Source organism: Mobula birostris, chromosome 9 (assembly GCF_030028105.1).
Source record: "Mobula birostris isolate sMobBir1 chromosome 9, sMobBir1.hap1, whole genome shotgun sequence".
Taxonomy (NCBI): Eukaryota; Metazoa; Chordata; class Chondrichthyes; order Myliobatiformes; family Myliobatidae; genus Mobula; species Mobula birostris.
The window spans coordinates 30,897,943-30,913,033 of record NC_092378.1 but is presented as its reverse complement, the minus strand read 5'-3'; the positions used below and the strand labels follow the sequence as shown (position 1 = coordinate 30,913,033).

The window sequence follows — 15,091 nt, the reverse complement described above, 5'->3', positions numbered from 1 at the left end:
CTTTTCTCTCTGATTCAGTGTCAAAATTATTTCAATCAGGATTTCATGACATTATATAATCAAATAAATTAAAATAATTACATTACTGTCAAATAATACAATTAATCAAAAAAATAGCTGTTTGTTATTCTTACCTTCAAATGTTTTGTAAATATTTACTGCTAAGGAAGATGGCAATTTGAACTGATGCTTTGGAAACCTAGCTGGCAGTGGGTAGATTATGTTTGGGATGCAAAAGAATACGAATTTTAAACTATCCTTGTTAGTAGCTCTGTAAGTGTACAGTCTGATGCAGTATAAAGGAGTTGCTTCCATCTGGTCTAATGGCTTGGAGATTGTTTTTATATGTTCCTTTTCTGAAACACTTATTGTTTACATAAATATGGAAATGTTCCAGAATCTGAATATTCAATGCTCACGATTATCAGTATTGATGTGTGCAAGTCAGTACTTGGTTGTCGCAGTGTGGTGATTTTTAGGTTGTCAAGAATAGAAATAATTGGCAATTGTGGGGGGGGGGGGCAAAGAAAAGCGAGTCTGGATTTTCTTGAGCAAGGCCTTCCACAAGTTCATCATGCCCTGGCATTGCCAATCCAGAAGGCCAGTCTTGCTGAATAAGATGGTGCTTGAGCTAAGCAACAAGGGTCTGGATGGCAACATGTCCAAAGCAACCAGATAATGGTGCGGACGAGGACAAGTCTCATCTCTGGAATTATTTTAGACATCTTTTAAAAGATTGGTAAACCTTGTCCCTAGAGTTGCTGTCAAAGATGGTTTTTGGTGCTTCTGAATGTTTCGCATCATTAGGATTGAATAGCTGTAAGGATGTTTAAAAAAAAAATAAGTGATACACTCTAGTACATTATTAGCATTTATAAGTCCCCTATTACACTGTAGAGGGAAAGAAGATGTTTTCCTTGATTAATATACCATTCATGAGGGAGATGTTAGAACTGTAATGGATTACCATTCTCTACTTTTCTGGATGAATGCAGTAATAGTATAGGGTGGGAAATCAGAAAAATTGGCAAAGATGAAACATCCTTGCAATGTATTTCTATGGAAATTATATGATTAGAGCTATCTCTGTGAAATAATCTCTATCCATAGAATAAATCTGACACTGAAATACTAACCAATGCTAAAGCCAAAACCTGATTTGAGTTTATACCGAGTTTCTTCTCCCAGCACTGTCAGAGACATTTTGAAATGACATGGCTAACAGCGAGTTAAGAGGATTCAGCACCTGTTAGTATACTTGCTGGAGGCTGGCAACAACTTCAAACAGTTCAGAAATATAAATGACCTTCATTCATAGTAGGAAAACACTGAATTGGTAACATTTTAAGTCCGTACAATAAGAATTGTGGCCAAAAATCTTACAATTTTGCAATACCTAATGATCAATGAAAGAGGCTAGCTTTTTAATAATATGAAGCTCAGAGCTGTCACTGAGATTTCTAGTCAAAATACATGATTAAAGAAGAGTTTTTTGAACTGTTTAAAAATGCAGACCCTAGCACCTTGTTATAAAGTTCTGCTTTCTGTCTGCTTTTTCTTAATTTCACTCTGTGCTTCCTATATGAGTGATTACAACTTGTGTATATTTTATTCCTCATAAATTTAATTAGTACAAGTTGTAACACTGATAACCATTAGAGTGTCTGGATTTTGTCCTCCTTTGGGATTCTTTGGCATTAATAATGTTTCAGGATTTTGGATAAATACTATGAAACGAGCAGCATGTTTGTGTTTGTTAAATATTACAGTTTTTTTTGAAAATTCGGGTTATGATGAGCAATACAATGTAATCTTGTCTCTGTTCCAATTGCAGACGGATTATGAGGGCCAAGCAAAAAAGCTGCTGGAGCTGATGGAAGACACTGATATCATTGTTGTTGCTGGAGGTGATGGCACCTTACAAGAGGTACAGACAAAGTAGGACATGTTTCCACAGTAGATTTCCACAGAGCAACTGAAATTACAATTAGCAATAAAACTGAATATACTCTGTACTGCACATAGATAGCAACAAGGGAATTTGCAAGTTATCTGGAAATAATTTCATCACCAGGTCCAGTTAATGAGAAGGTAGTAGCAATTAGTTAAATGTTTGTTGTGTAAGAGTAGTGGGCTGCTAATTTGATCCTGTAATTTTTTTCAGAACATAAGCTGCCATGGGGTCAAAAAGAACCATAAGAGGAGTCATTCTTGTCGTTAGCAATTGTCAGTAGCTGTCCACCAAATGGAGGGATTGCAAGTGCAGAGATGTGTTAGAAGAAGTATTGTCTTTTTGCAAGTGAACAGTATTTGCACTATTGTTGCATGAGTGAAGTCACTGGAGAAAATTACTGGTAGATACCAAGCAGCTTCTTTATTCAACAAAACAAGGTACAGCAGGCATCATATGGTCAAAAAGTCTCCCTGCCCCAACGTGGGGCTCGATATTTTATCTGCCAAACATCAAAGGAGAACTCCCTATTTACCATGTATGGACAGTGCTTTCTTTGAAACTACATACAACCTTCACACGTTCTGATTCGCATCCACACCACAGACATCCAAATGAATTTGAATCAGCATTGTCCGGTCTGGGATTCACAGCTTTTAGGAACCCATTGTTCAGAGCTGCATTCCAAATTAAATCCACAATATATTTTCAGATGTGAAGACTGATAGTCAAAGCCAATTGCTAAATGTATACAGGTATATCCTAACCCAAAAATCACTGTTACATGGACCAAAAATCTAATCATTATTTTTCATTGATCATTTGTAGTCCTAGAAAACCTAGTGCAGGAGTTCAGGCAGTTTTTTTCTCCTTGGTGATCTAACTAGGAAGCTGGAACAATGCATCCTGGTAGTTTTCCATATCCATGAAGTGTTATTACCACTTTAGAATACTTGTTTGAACATGGATACCTCCTTGTCTTCCTACATAGATTGTTTGAAGCTACAATTCAAGTAATAAAGATTCAATACAAAACCAAGCCTTCTAGTTTGCAGAAAGGAACAAATCTAGAGTTTGTACGGTTGAATAGTTTTGTGAATGTCTTGTTGAGCAAGATTGTTGTAAGCAGAAGTATTTGAACTACTGCAAACTAAAGGATTTGGTGTGAGTATTGTGAAAATGCCTCTCTGTACAAATGTTCTGGTCAAGCATGCTAATTGATTTTAATTCCTTATCATTTCCTTATCAGGTAACCATGTAGGTTGGGAGGGAAAAATGTGAGGAGAACTAGCCTGGATGATTTTATTGTTTCAACTCTAGAAATGGTTCAGCTTAGATAGCACAAATATTAATTGTGCTATTTTTAAATTCTTTATTAATAGAAATGGGGAAAAATGTCACTGCTGATTCACTTTAGCTTTGGGTAATAAATTAACCCTTGTCCCATAACTTGCTGTGTAATTTACCTTTTATTCCTCCCTTGCCCCTCTGTTTGGATAGATAAGACTTGAACACTTCAAGGAGTTCTAGTGGATTCAAGTTGTTGACCACTCAGTATCTAGACCAAATACCAAGGACCAGTGGATCTGAACCTTTCACCTGAGTGTAACAGGCAAATATATTTGTAACCCCCTTCAACCAAAGTGCCTCAACAATGGGGAGATAAGAATAAGGGTGTGGCAAATCCTGGCTAACTTTAATGGATTTTGAATGTCTTTGATATTTAAAAACTATTAAAATTGTTAAGTCAATAACACTGTAAAATATTGATAATGATTAAAGGCAACAAGTAATAAAATATTTGAAAAATAAATCTCAAACACGAGGAAATCTGCAGATGCTGGAAATTCAAGCAACGCACATCAAAGTTGCTGGTGAACGCAGCAGGCCAGGCAGCATCTCTAGGAAGAGGTACAGTCGACGCTTCGGGCTGAGACCCTTCGTCAGGACTAACTGAAAGAAGAGTGAGTAAGAGATTTGAAAGTGGGAGGGGGAGATCCAAAATGATAGGAGAAGACAGGAGGGGGAGGAATGGAGCCAAGAGCTGGGCAGTTGATTGGCAAAAGGGATATGAGAGGGTCATGGGACAGGAGGCCGAGGGAGGGGAGAAAACCCAGAGGATGGGCAAGGGGTATAGTGAGAGCGACAAAGGAGAGAGAGAAAAAGAATGTGTGTATATAAATAAATAATGGATGGGGTACGAGGGGGAGGTGGGGCATTAGCGGAAGTTTGAGAAATCAATGTTCATGCCATCAGGTTGGAGGCTACCCAGAGGGAATATAGGGTGTTGTTCCTCCAACCTGAGTGTGGCTTCATCTTTACAGTAGAGGAGGCCATGGATAAACATATCAGAATGGGAATGGGACGTGGAATTAAAATGTGTGGCCACTGGGAGATCTTGCTTTCTCTGGCGGACAGAGCGTAGGTGTTCAGCAAAACGATCTACACGACTCCCTTGTCCATTCGTCCCCCCTATCCCTCGCCACCAATCTCCCTCCTGGAACTTATCCTTGTAAGCGGAACAAGTGCTACACATGCCCTTACACTTCCTCCCTTACCACCATTCAGGGCCCCAGACAGTCCTTCCAGGTGAGGCGACACTTCACCTGTGAGTCGGCTGGGGTGATATACTGCGGCCGGTGCTCCCGATGTGGCCTCCTATATATTGGTGAGACCCGACGCAGACTGGGAGATCGTTTTGCTGAACACCTACGCTCTGTCCGCCAGAGAAAGCAGGATCTCCCAGTGGCCACACATTTTAATTCCACGTCCATTCCCACTCTGATATGTCTTTCCACAGCCTCTTTTACTGTAAAGATGAAGCCACACTCAGTTTGGAGGAACAACACCTTATATTCCGTTTGGGTAGCCTCCAACCTGATGGCATGAACATTGACTTCTCTAAATTCTGCTATTGCCCCACCTCCCCCTTGTACCCCTTCTGTTATTTATTTATATACACACATTCTTTTTCTCTCTCTCCTTTTTCTCCCTCTGTCCCTCTCGCTATACCCCTTGCCCATCCTCTGGGTTTTGTTTTATCCCCCACTCCCCCTTTTCTTTCTCCCTAGGCCTCCTGTCCCAAGATCCTCTCATATCCCTTTTGCCAATCAACTGTCCAGCTCTTGGCTCCATCCCTCACCCTCCTGTCTTCTCCTATCATTTTGGATCTCCCCCTCCCCTTCCCACTTTCAAATCCCTTACTAGCTCTTCTTTCAGTTAGTCCTGACAAAGGGTCTCGGCCCGAAACGTCGACTGTACCTCTTCCTAGAGATGCTGCCTGGCCTGCTGCGTTCACCAGCAACTTTGATGTGTTTTGCTTGAAAAATAAATCTTGCCTTTTTGCTCCCAACTGCAGAATCAGAAATCTCTATTAAAATGAGAACACTGTATCTACCACGCAGCATTAGAGAGGCAGATTCCACAGTGTAATGTTGGGGAATCCCAACAATGGTGTAGAATGGTGGATGTGCTGATATCTGCTGCTCAATTTACCCCAGGAATGCGTTCATGTCTGTATAAGTGTGGCTGTTTATAGGGAGTGGTTGCTTGCCCATGGCTCCTTTTGGAACTGCAAGCTGTAGCCAGTGAGGACCCTCCTGTTGTTGATACTTTTATTAAGCCTTTGATTTGTCATCAAAATCTGCATTTATAAAGCAAAGCCTTAATTTGTTCTGATCACAGAAGGCACACTTTCAAACAAAATGGATTATTCCTTAGAGTATTGCATATTCTTGGTACATCAATGCTAAAATGTTATGATTATTATATGAACTGGTACTAACTGCTTTAAACAACATATGTGTCCCAAAAATTGGGAATTACTGAATGAATAAATACTTTAAGAGCATTGATGATGGATCATGTTTTCACTTCTCTTTTTACATTAGGTAATAACTGGTCTTCTTCGCAGGGAGGATGAGGTAAGCAATTCACGTCACAAATTATGATTCACACCAATAATCTCTATTGAGGTAAATTTATAAAATCAAAATTCTCATGCAGATACTTCTGCTTTAGAGCTTTGTGATAAAGATGCATCAAACACTTCTGTGTGGTAGGATTTTTTAAATCATTCTTTGTAGGGGGAAAAAATAAGGACTTTGACTTGTTTTAGTGCTGAGATCAGCTTGCTCTTGCTAGCCATGAGCTGTTTCTTAATGTAGAGGAAAAAAGGATTGTACCATTTATGAAGAAATGAGTGTAATAGAAGGTGTCTGCTTTACAAAACATACACTTTTTTTAAAGGATTGAAACACTTCCATCTTCAAAGTATTTTAAATTAGGAACCTTTTTTAAAGTGTTCTTCCCAGTTTCTTATGGTCATGAAGATCATTTTGTCCCCATTGTACTGACTAAAAGAAATATGGGGGGCAAAATAACTTTTTATATATATTTGTATTTTAGGCTACCTTTAGTAAGATCCCCATAGGATTTATTCCATTGGGAAAAATGAATTCTTTGAGCCAAGCACTTTATCCTGCCAACAAAGAACAGGTCAGGTAAGTAATGCCTCATTACTGAAATTTGATGAGGAAGTACAACTATTGGAGTTAGGTTGGCTGTGATAATTTGACTTATTTTTTGGAATATTAAATGCAGGTTTGTCAATCATATAAAATAATTGTGCAGAATTGCCTTCCATGTTGGTTTCTGGTGAGCAATATCTCCTTATGACCAATGATGGAATTTCTAATGATCTCTGCCGAATGTATTGCTGATATTTCGTAATGTTCTGTTAAAGGACTGTCCACATTTAATGAGGGAGAAGAGGAAAGCAGTGGACCCCTTTATTTTCAGTCAGTGTTCATATATTGCTGAACTCAGAGTTACACATGCCTCTGACGCTTTCTGCATCTGTATCTCACTGTTCTGAAATGGGTACTAGGGCAGGTTGAAGCTCTAGTTGGCTTGATTTGAAAATATTTTTTCCTCCATTCTCTTGAAGATCCTGGCTTACGTTTGGTGTTGATTTGTATGTCTCTCCAGCCCTCTTTCAAATACTGACAAGGGTTCAATTTTTGTGTACAAAATAGACAGGTTACTTAATGAATTTTGGACAGATCTGGGGATGGTTTAATTTTCTTATGGTTTATCCATATTTTTAGGCAAATGCGTATCTTACACAGCAAAATCTGAGGGTTTTATTTGGTTTGGTTTGTTTTCCTTTTGCTCTCTGATATCTTTATTTGCTTTCTTGCCTGGGTGCCTACACCAGTTTTAAAATCTTTGGTCTTGGCTAAGATGACACCTGGATCGTTTCTGACCTGTGTGGCTTGGCTTAATGTTACTGGTGCATTAACCAAAAAGGCCAACAGGGGACCTCAGTTGTCCTGTTTCATGTTCATTTCTGTGATGTTGAAAATAAGTGTGTTTGCTGCAGTTGAGAATGAGATGCTTTTGTATTGTCACATCTCCTTTGCTGTGCATTGCAGACACATTTTAAATGCCACACTGGCGATTGTTAAAGGTGAGACTGTTCCCCTGGACGTGTTGGAAATAAAGGTAAGAAGTGAAATATTTTCCAGCAGTTCCTAATGTTTGTCTAGTCTTAAAGAATGGCCAGAATTACTCTGGTTCAATTCCTTGGTTGAAAGTCATTTAAAAACTATCAATAGATGGCCACATTCATGATGAATGAATAATCCGGGATTTTGGTTTAGAGTTCTAAAGTTTGCAGCAATCTTAATTCAAAATCAGTTTAACATCACCACCATATGTCATGAAATTTGTTAACTTAGCGGCAGCGGTACAATGCAATGCATGATAACATAGAGAAAAACAAAATATAATTGTCCTAAATATGACAATCATACAATGCTATAATATACAAACCCTCAAATTTACCGGGTCCATTTCGGACACCTCCCTCCTCTTTCTCAATCTTTCTATCTCTGGAGACAGCTTATCCACTGATGTCTTTTATCAACCCACTGACTCTCACAGCAACCTGTACTATACCTCTTCCCACCCTATTTCTTGTAAAAATGCCATCCTCTTCTCTCAGTTCCTCCATCTCCATCACATGTGCTCTCAGGATCAGGTTTTTCATTCCAGACCAAGGAGATGTCCTCCTTTTTCAAAGAAAGGGGCTTCCCTTCCTCCACCATCAATGCTGCCCTGAATTTTATCTCTTCCATTTTGTACACATCTGTCCTCACCTCATCCTCCTGCCACCCCACCAGGGTTAAGGTTCTTCTTGTCCTCATCTATTATCCTGCTAGCCTCCGCGCCCAGCACATAGTTCTCCAGGACTTCTGCCATCTCCAACAGGGTTCCACCACTGAGCACATCTTTCCAGCCCGAAACATCAACTCATCGTTTCCATGGATGCTGCCCGACCTGCTGAGTTCCTCCAGTGTGTCGTGAGTGTTGCTTTTCTTTCACCCCCCCCGCCCCCCAGTTTCTGCTTTCTGCAGAGATCGCTCCCTACACGACTCCCTTGTTCATTCATCCCTCCCCACTGATCTCCCTTCTGGCACTTATCCTTGCAAGTAGAGCAAGTGCTACTCCTGCCCCTACACTTTCTTCCTCTCTACCATTCAGGGCCCCAAGCAGTCCTTTCAGGTGAGGCGACAATTCACCTGTGGGTCTGTTGGGGTCTCTACTGTATCCGGTGCTCCCATTGTGGCCTGTATATTGGTGAGACCTTATGTAGATTGGGAGACTACTTCACCAAGCACCTACGCTCCGTCCGCCAGAAAAAGTGTGTTCTCCCAGAACCCACCCATTTTAATTCCACTTCCCATTCCCATTCTGACATGTCAAGCCATAGCCTCCTTTATTGTTGCGATAAGGCCACACTCAGGTTGGAGGAGCAACACTGTATTCCGTTGGGGTAGCCTCCAATCTGATGGCATGAACATCGATTTATTGAACTTCCGTTAATGCACCCCTGCTCCTTCACCATTCCCCATTCCCATTTCCCCTCTCACCTTGTCTCCTTACCTGTCCTTCACCTCCCTCTGGTGCTCCGCACCCTTTCCGTTCTTCCATGGCCTTTTGTCCTCTCCTGTCAGCTTCCCCCTTCTCCAGCCCTTTATCTCTTTCACCATTCAACTTCCCAGCTCTTAACTTCACCCCTCCTGGTTTCACCTATCACCTATAACCTTGTATTTCTTCCTCCCTTCCCTCCCACCTTCTTACTCTGATTTCTCATTTCTTTTCTCCAGTCCCGATGAAGGGTGTTGGCCCGAAACATCAACTGTTTACTCTTTTCCAATGATACTGCCTGGCCTGCTGAGTTCCTCCAGCATTTTGTGTGTATTGCGTGGATTTCCCACATCTGCAGATTTTCTCTTGTTTATAATATATAAAACTTGCTCAGTAATTTACAGCATGCCCGCTTTATGGTTTAAAAATATGACATGGCTGGCTGCTATTGAAAGGTGCAAGCTATAGTGGTAATTGTAATACTTTTTCAACAATTTAGACAACTTAGTTAAGCTGCAATTAACTTTGTTTTTCCCTCCTATGCCCTCATTCTTATTGCCAGTTATTTGTCATAAAATGTGTTTGCTGTACTGCCCAAAACATTTCTAACCTATGTGTTTTTTCAGTTTCATTTCTGTTGTCTAAAACATTTTGTTCTCCTCCTGCAAGATCATAAAAAGTCACTTCTGGATTTTCAGCCAGGCCGAAACCTTTATTCATTGTCATATAGCACAGAAGCGGGTTCTTTAGCTCAAAGTGACAGTACTAATCATTGAGTACCTATTCTATACCTATCCCATTGATCAACGCTTGGATCTGTAGTCTTCTGTGCTTTGGTCATTCAGGTGCCCATCAAGTCTCCTGTTAAATTCAAAGATTCAAAGCACATTCATTATCACAGAATGCCCTCGCCATCATCTTTCATACAGTGGTCATGTTATTATGTTTGTTTCCCATTTGGCCACTCTGGAAAAGCACTTCAGATTGCAACCCCTCTCTAGGTGAAAAAATATTCTCTGATTGTTTCTGAACCCTCTATTCCTCTTTTACACCTCTGCCCTCTTGATGTGGACGTCTGTATTGTGCAAAACTCACAGAAATTTTCTTGAACAGTAAAATCACAATTAACACTGTGTTCTCCTTGGCCTCATTGCATTGGAATATCATGTGATACTCTTGCATACATACATTCTTTCCTCAGGCAGAATGCCAATGCACCTCAGTAACTAGAAAACCCTCAGTTGGGTTAAATATTCTGCTTAAATTGCACTCTACTGTTGTTTGATAAATGTAATAATGTTTGATATCAGCAGTGTTATATCTGAGGTAAACAAAATTTTGGGCAGACTCTTAAAACAACTTGAATCTCTGAAGCAATATCTCATTTCAACTTGCAATATTTGTTTTGAGTGAAGCTGGTGATCTGTTTCCAAACTGAAATTGTTTTTGCTACTCAGATTTTATTTCCTCCTGTGTCAGCTGCTGGAAAAATCTGTCTCCAATTCTCTTGGATCTGAACTGTCAACATTTGACCTTCCAGTAACCACATGTCTTATGTAGTTACAGATTGGACACATCCTCACCATCATCTTTCATACAGTGGTCATGTTAACATGTTTGTTTCCCATTTGGCCATTCTGGAAAAGCCTTCATCTTTGCTTCATTAAATCCAGGGTACTTACGTTGAAATGGATATGACAACAACTGGTTAAACCAGTCACTATTAGATTTGATTGGATCACATAAAGTTTCTACACTTGGGAATATTGAGATAACTCAGTACTGCTTAACTCTATTGACAATTATGATCTTTAAAACTTATTCCCATCACCTTCATACTCACTTTCAATATGTGTGCAAGGATTCTTGCCACTAAGAATGAAACATCTCATCATTGGGCTCTGCCACTCCCCTTCCTTTTCCTAAACTACCAGGACACACTTCAAAAGAAATGGAAACAGAAAATGCTGGAAATTTTCATCAAGTCAGGCAGCATTTTGGAGATTAAGATATCGACACTTTTGGTCAATATTGTTTCACCAGAAACATTAACTCTGTCTTCTTCACAGATGCTGCCTGACCTGCTGTGATTTCTGGCATTTTCTGTTTCTGTTTTAGATTTCTTGCATCCTCAGTTTTATTTTGCTTTTCTCCCAGCCCTAGCTTTGAATTTCCATCTTTACCAACCCACCCTATATCCACTGCATGTTCATGTTGTCAACAAGACAGTCGTTTTGTTTTTGTCATTTTCCACAAAACTGTTGACTCCTATATTTAAGTGAGGTTTGTGAACCTGCTCTCAACTCATCAGCAGCCTTTGCCACAGACGACCACATTATCCTCAATTGTTTTTCCACTGTTGTCCGCCTAGGTGTAATTGGATTCGCCTGGTTTGATTTTAGCTGTCCTATGGTAGCCAAAATCCATTGCAATGGTCAGTGTTCCCATACTCACAATATTATATCTGGAGTTCAATCTTTGGTTTGCTCCATGTTCTGATCTACAAATTTCCCTGAGAAACATCTTCAAAATGACAGCATCAATCTCCAAATGTAGTTTAATAATAAACGTGCATCTTGCCACCACTTTCATAATTTCTGCCTGCTTGCCTGATTAGTTGTCCAACATCTAGTATTGGATTGATAAAGCTCTCCTTCGCTATTAAATACTAGGAAAACAAAAACCTGGCTTTATTCCCCATTGCTTTGTTTTCATTTTTTCAGGTATGTGACTGAAACTGTATCACGTCTGATTTTTTTTAAAAATCTGATTATGTTGGGACTATGTACCCATCACTCCATGCTGCCTTTTTCTATTTTCACAATGTTGCTTCAATGAGACCTTTTTTGCTTTATTGTTGCTGAGATACTTTTTGATGACTCTTTTCCCTAGACTTGACCTTTTCATGTGCTTTTGGTTGGTTACCCTTGTTATCCAAAGCCCCATAGTCCATTTCCCCATTCTGTCAGTCCATCCTTTAGCATTGCTCAAGCCTCTCTCCAGCCGCCTCCTTACCCCACCCTGGCCAGCCTTCAACTTTATCCTTTCCCTTGAATCTTTGGTACTTATTCAGGTCTCTTTTGAAAGTAGTTCAATTGGCTTGTACAAAGATACCATGAATTAGCAGTTAACCTCAAACATGAGTTGATTACATTGGAAGTTGTATTCGGTTATATTGGAGCCTAGTTAGCTCAGTCTGCTCAGTCATCAGTCTTTTAATCTGAGGGTCCAGGGTTCAAGACCCTGTTCAGATGTTGTGTTTAAGTCCACATATCCAACACAAAACATGAAAAGTGCCAAATCACACGCAGGATTATGGTTAAAGAGAGAGGGTGTTTTTGGGTGTCATGATAGCATAGCATTCAGCATAACACTATTACCACTTGGAGCATCAGAGTTCAGCATTCAATTCCAGCCTCATCTGTATGTCCTCCCCATAGAATGTGTGTGCTTTCTCCGGCTCCTCCAGGTTCCTCCCACAGTTCAAAGATGTACCAGGTAGGATAATTGGTCATTGCAAATTGTCCCATGATTAGGTTCGGGTGAAATCAGGGTTGTCGGGGGCTGCTTCCAGCAGCTTGAAGGGCTGGAAGAACCTACTCCTTGCTATATCTCTAAATAAACAAAATAAGTAACTAGTTGTTGTCTGAAATGAAGTTTTACAGGAAGAGCATGTTACACACAGTAGTGTGATTAATAAAAGACCATCCCTCTAGTAACTGCTGAACTGGATGGTGAACGGATGTGCATTTTAAAGTCTATATGTGATTTCTCCCAATGTACTTCCAGGGTGATAAAGATCGTCCGGTGTTTGCAGTGACTGGGTTGCGATGGGGAGCGTATAGAGATGCAGCTTCTAAACTCTCAAAGTAAGACATAATAAAAAGAAAGTGAAAAAGGCAGGTTAGGGGAATGGATGCTTAAACAGTATTTACTTTTTAAAAATTAAATCTGAGACTGTGCATTACTTTATTCCTTACATTTTAGGGTTATGAGAACAACAATGCCTCTTTCTGTTCAGAATTGAGTAGTTATGCTAATACCCTGCTTCAGTAGAAAGGCACTGATGGGCAGGACAATTTGGATTATGGCCCAAGACATTATGTTTAGAGTGATTTAGTTTTAGAAATGGTGCTGTCAATAAAAGTTCCAGACTGTAGGGTTGAATACTATGTCCAGTCTGGCCAATTCCACTTCACCCTTAACGACAGTGTAATATGGTTTTAAGTCATGATTATATAATCTACAGGGTAACCATTTTATTTGACACTGCTCCTCGGGTATATAAATGTTTTGAACATGGTGGTAAATTGGTTTGCATAAACCTAAAAAGAAAGCTCCTAATACAGGTTATAAAGCCTTTCAATTGCATTGGACAACAAAGATTTTGCTTCCTAAGTACTTCTGGATTTGGGGCTGCTGATGATGAAAATCACCTTGAAATTTCCCTGTCATGCACCAGTTTTTGAAATTGCCTATGTTTTTTAATTTCAATTCATAATTCAAGTCAGTGAAAATGTTGCCCACAATGTCAGCTGAAAAGTTTTCTATCTTGTCCAGCATGCTTAGGCAGGGCCTATGCTGCATGGCAGGACAGGTTTTAGAAAAGCTATAAATTTCCAGTGAGGATTTCGATATTTGAGACAGATGTTTCCCAGAATAACTGATGCCAAGATTAAGGAAGGCATTTTTATTGGTCCACAAATCAAACAGGTCATCAATGACAAGCAATTTGAAGAACTTCTTGTGAGATCGGAGAAAATTGCATGGAAGCCAGTCAAGCTGTTTTCTTGGCAAACAAAGAGCAGCAAACCACATGCAGCTGATTGACAACATGCTTCATGAAGTGCAACATGTCACTAAAGATTCATTTTCTGCATTCCCATTTAGACTTCTTCCCTGCAAACCTTGGTGCTGTCAGTGATGAGCACAGTGAAAGGTTTCTCCAGGACATTGTGATCATGGAGAAATGGTGTCAGGGCAACTGGAATCCATCAATGCTGGCAGATTATTGTTGGACACTTAAGCGAGAAGCCTCAGACACTGAGTACAAACAAAAATCATCAACAGAACATTTTTAGCTTTATTGAACTATTGCAAAGGGCCGGCACAGTTTGGCAATTAAACACATTATATTCAATAAAAGTTCATTTCTCGTTTCTCCAAATTCTTACGTGTTGCAAGTAGTTGAAATGATGTTTGTGTTCAGGTTCAAAGTGGTCTATCATAACAAAAAAAAATTCTGAGGAAGGAACATTTTCTAAAAAAAAAATTTGCTGTCTAGTGTTATTGGTGATTGTATACATTTCACATTTATGATTCCACAAACCACCTCCTTTAGAGTTAAGTGCCAGTGGAAAGAAAATCTAATCCTCATGTGGATGATACAAACAGTCAGTGCTGTAGTGGCTAGTTCTCAAAACAGCTGTCCACAGACATTTGGCAGATTTGTGACTAATCAAGATCTTGGCTCAGATTTATGGTACTGACTGGAGGAAGAGGATAAAAAATGGATATTAAATTGTTTAAGAAGGAACACTCCATTTTTGCTTTATGCATGTTTGGAGCAATGCATTACGTTTACAATATATAAAAAGCATAATACTAATTTGGGAAGTCCAAGATTGTGAATGTCATATTATAAATACAAATGTGTTCTTAATACTGTTTACTATAGTCTGGCTCCTAATGTATTGCCTAGAATTTGTGCTTAATAATAAATGATTCATCCATTCACAATGTTTCCTCAATTTTATCCCATTGCAGATATTGGTACCTTGGACCTCTTAAAGACAAGGCATGTCATCTGTTCAGTGTATTTAAAGTAAGTACTTGATGTAATCTTCCCATTTCTTGAGCTGTGGTCGGAGATGACACAAGCTGAGAAACTCTTAATTGAATCTTGCATTCTTAGCAGAATTATGGAAACTACAGGGTCTTTTACATTTTCAAGAGGTAATGTTGGTATAACTGGATAAGCCCCCTAAAACCTTTACAATATACCCTTAACAAATCTCCTTAACTTGGCTTAATTGGATCACTCTTTACTCTTTATAGAGGTTACCCCAATAATAACTTGTTTAAATTAGGAAGGAATGTTAAGGAATTAACTACGTTTGGTTTGTCTTTCTCCAATTGATCAATTACAGAATATCTAACAAAATGTTGCTGAGAAAGGAGTTTGATTAGAAGGAAGTATTTTAAATC

The 15,091-nt window shown here is 39.4% G+C and overlaps 1 protein-coding gene across 1 annotated transcript in view; it reads left to right on the top strand.

The window, feature by feature from the left end:
• The window catches only part of agk (acylglycerol kinase), a 41,002-nt gene that overhangs the window by 14,185 nt on the left and 11,726 nt on the right, over positions 1–15,091 (top strand). Inside the window, exons 5-10 of the mRNA XM_072267731.1 lie at positions 1,835–1,927; positions 5,842–5,874; positions 6,359–6,453; positions 7,387–7,456; positions 12,674–12,753; positions 14,651–14,708. Of these exons, the coding sequence (XP_072123832.1) occupies positions 1,835–1,927; positions 5,842–5,874; positions 6,359–6,453; positions 7,387–7,456; positions 12,674–12,753; positions 14,651–14,708 (429 nt within the window). The remainder of the gene's footprint in view (positions 1–1,834; positions 1,928–5,841; positions 5,875–6,358; positions 6,454–7,386; positions 7,457–12,673; positions 12,754–14,650; positions 14,709–15,091) is intronic.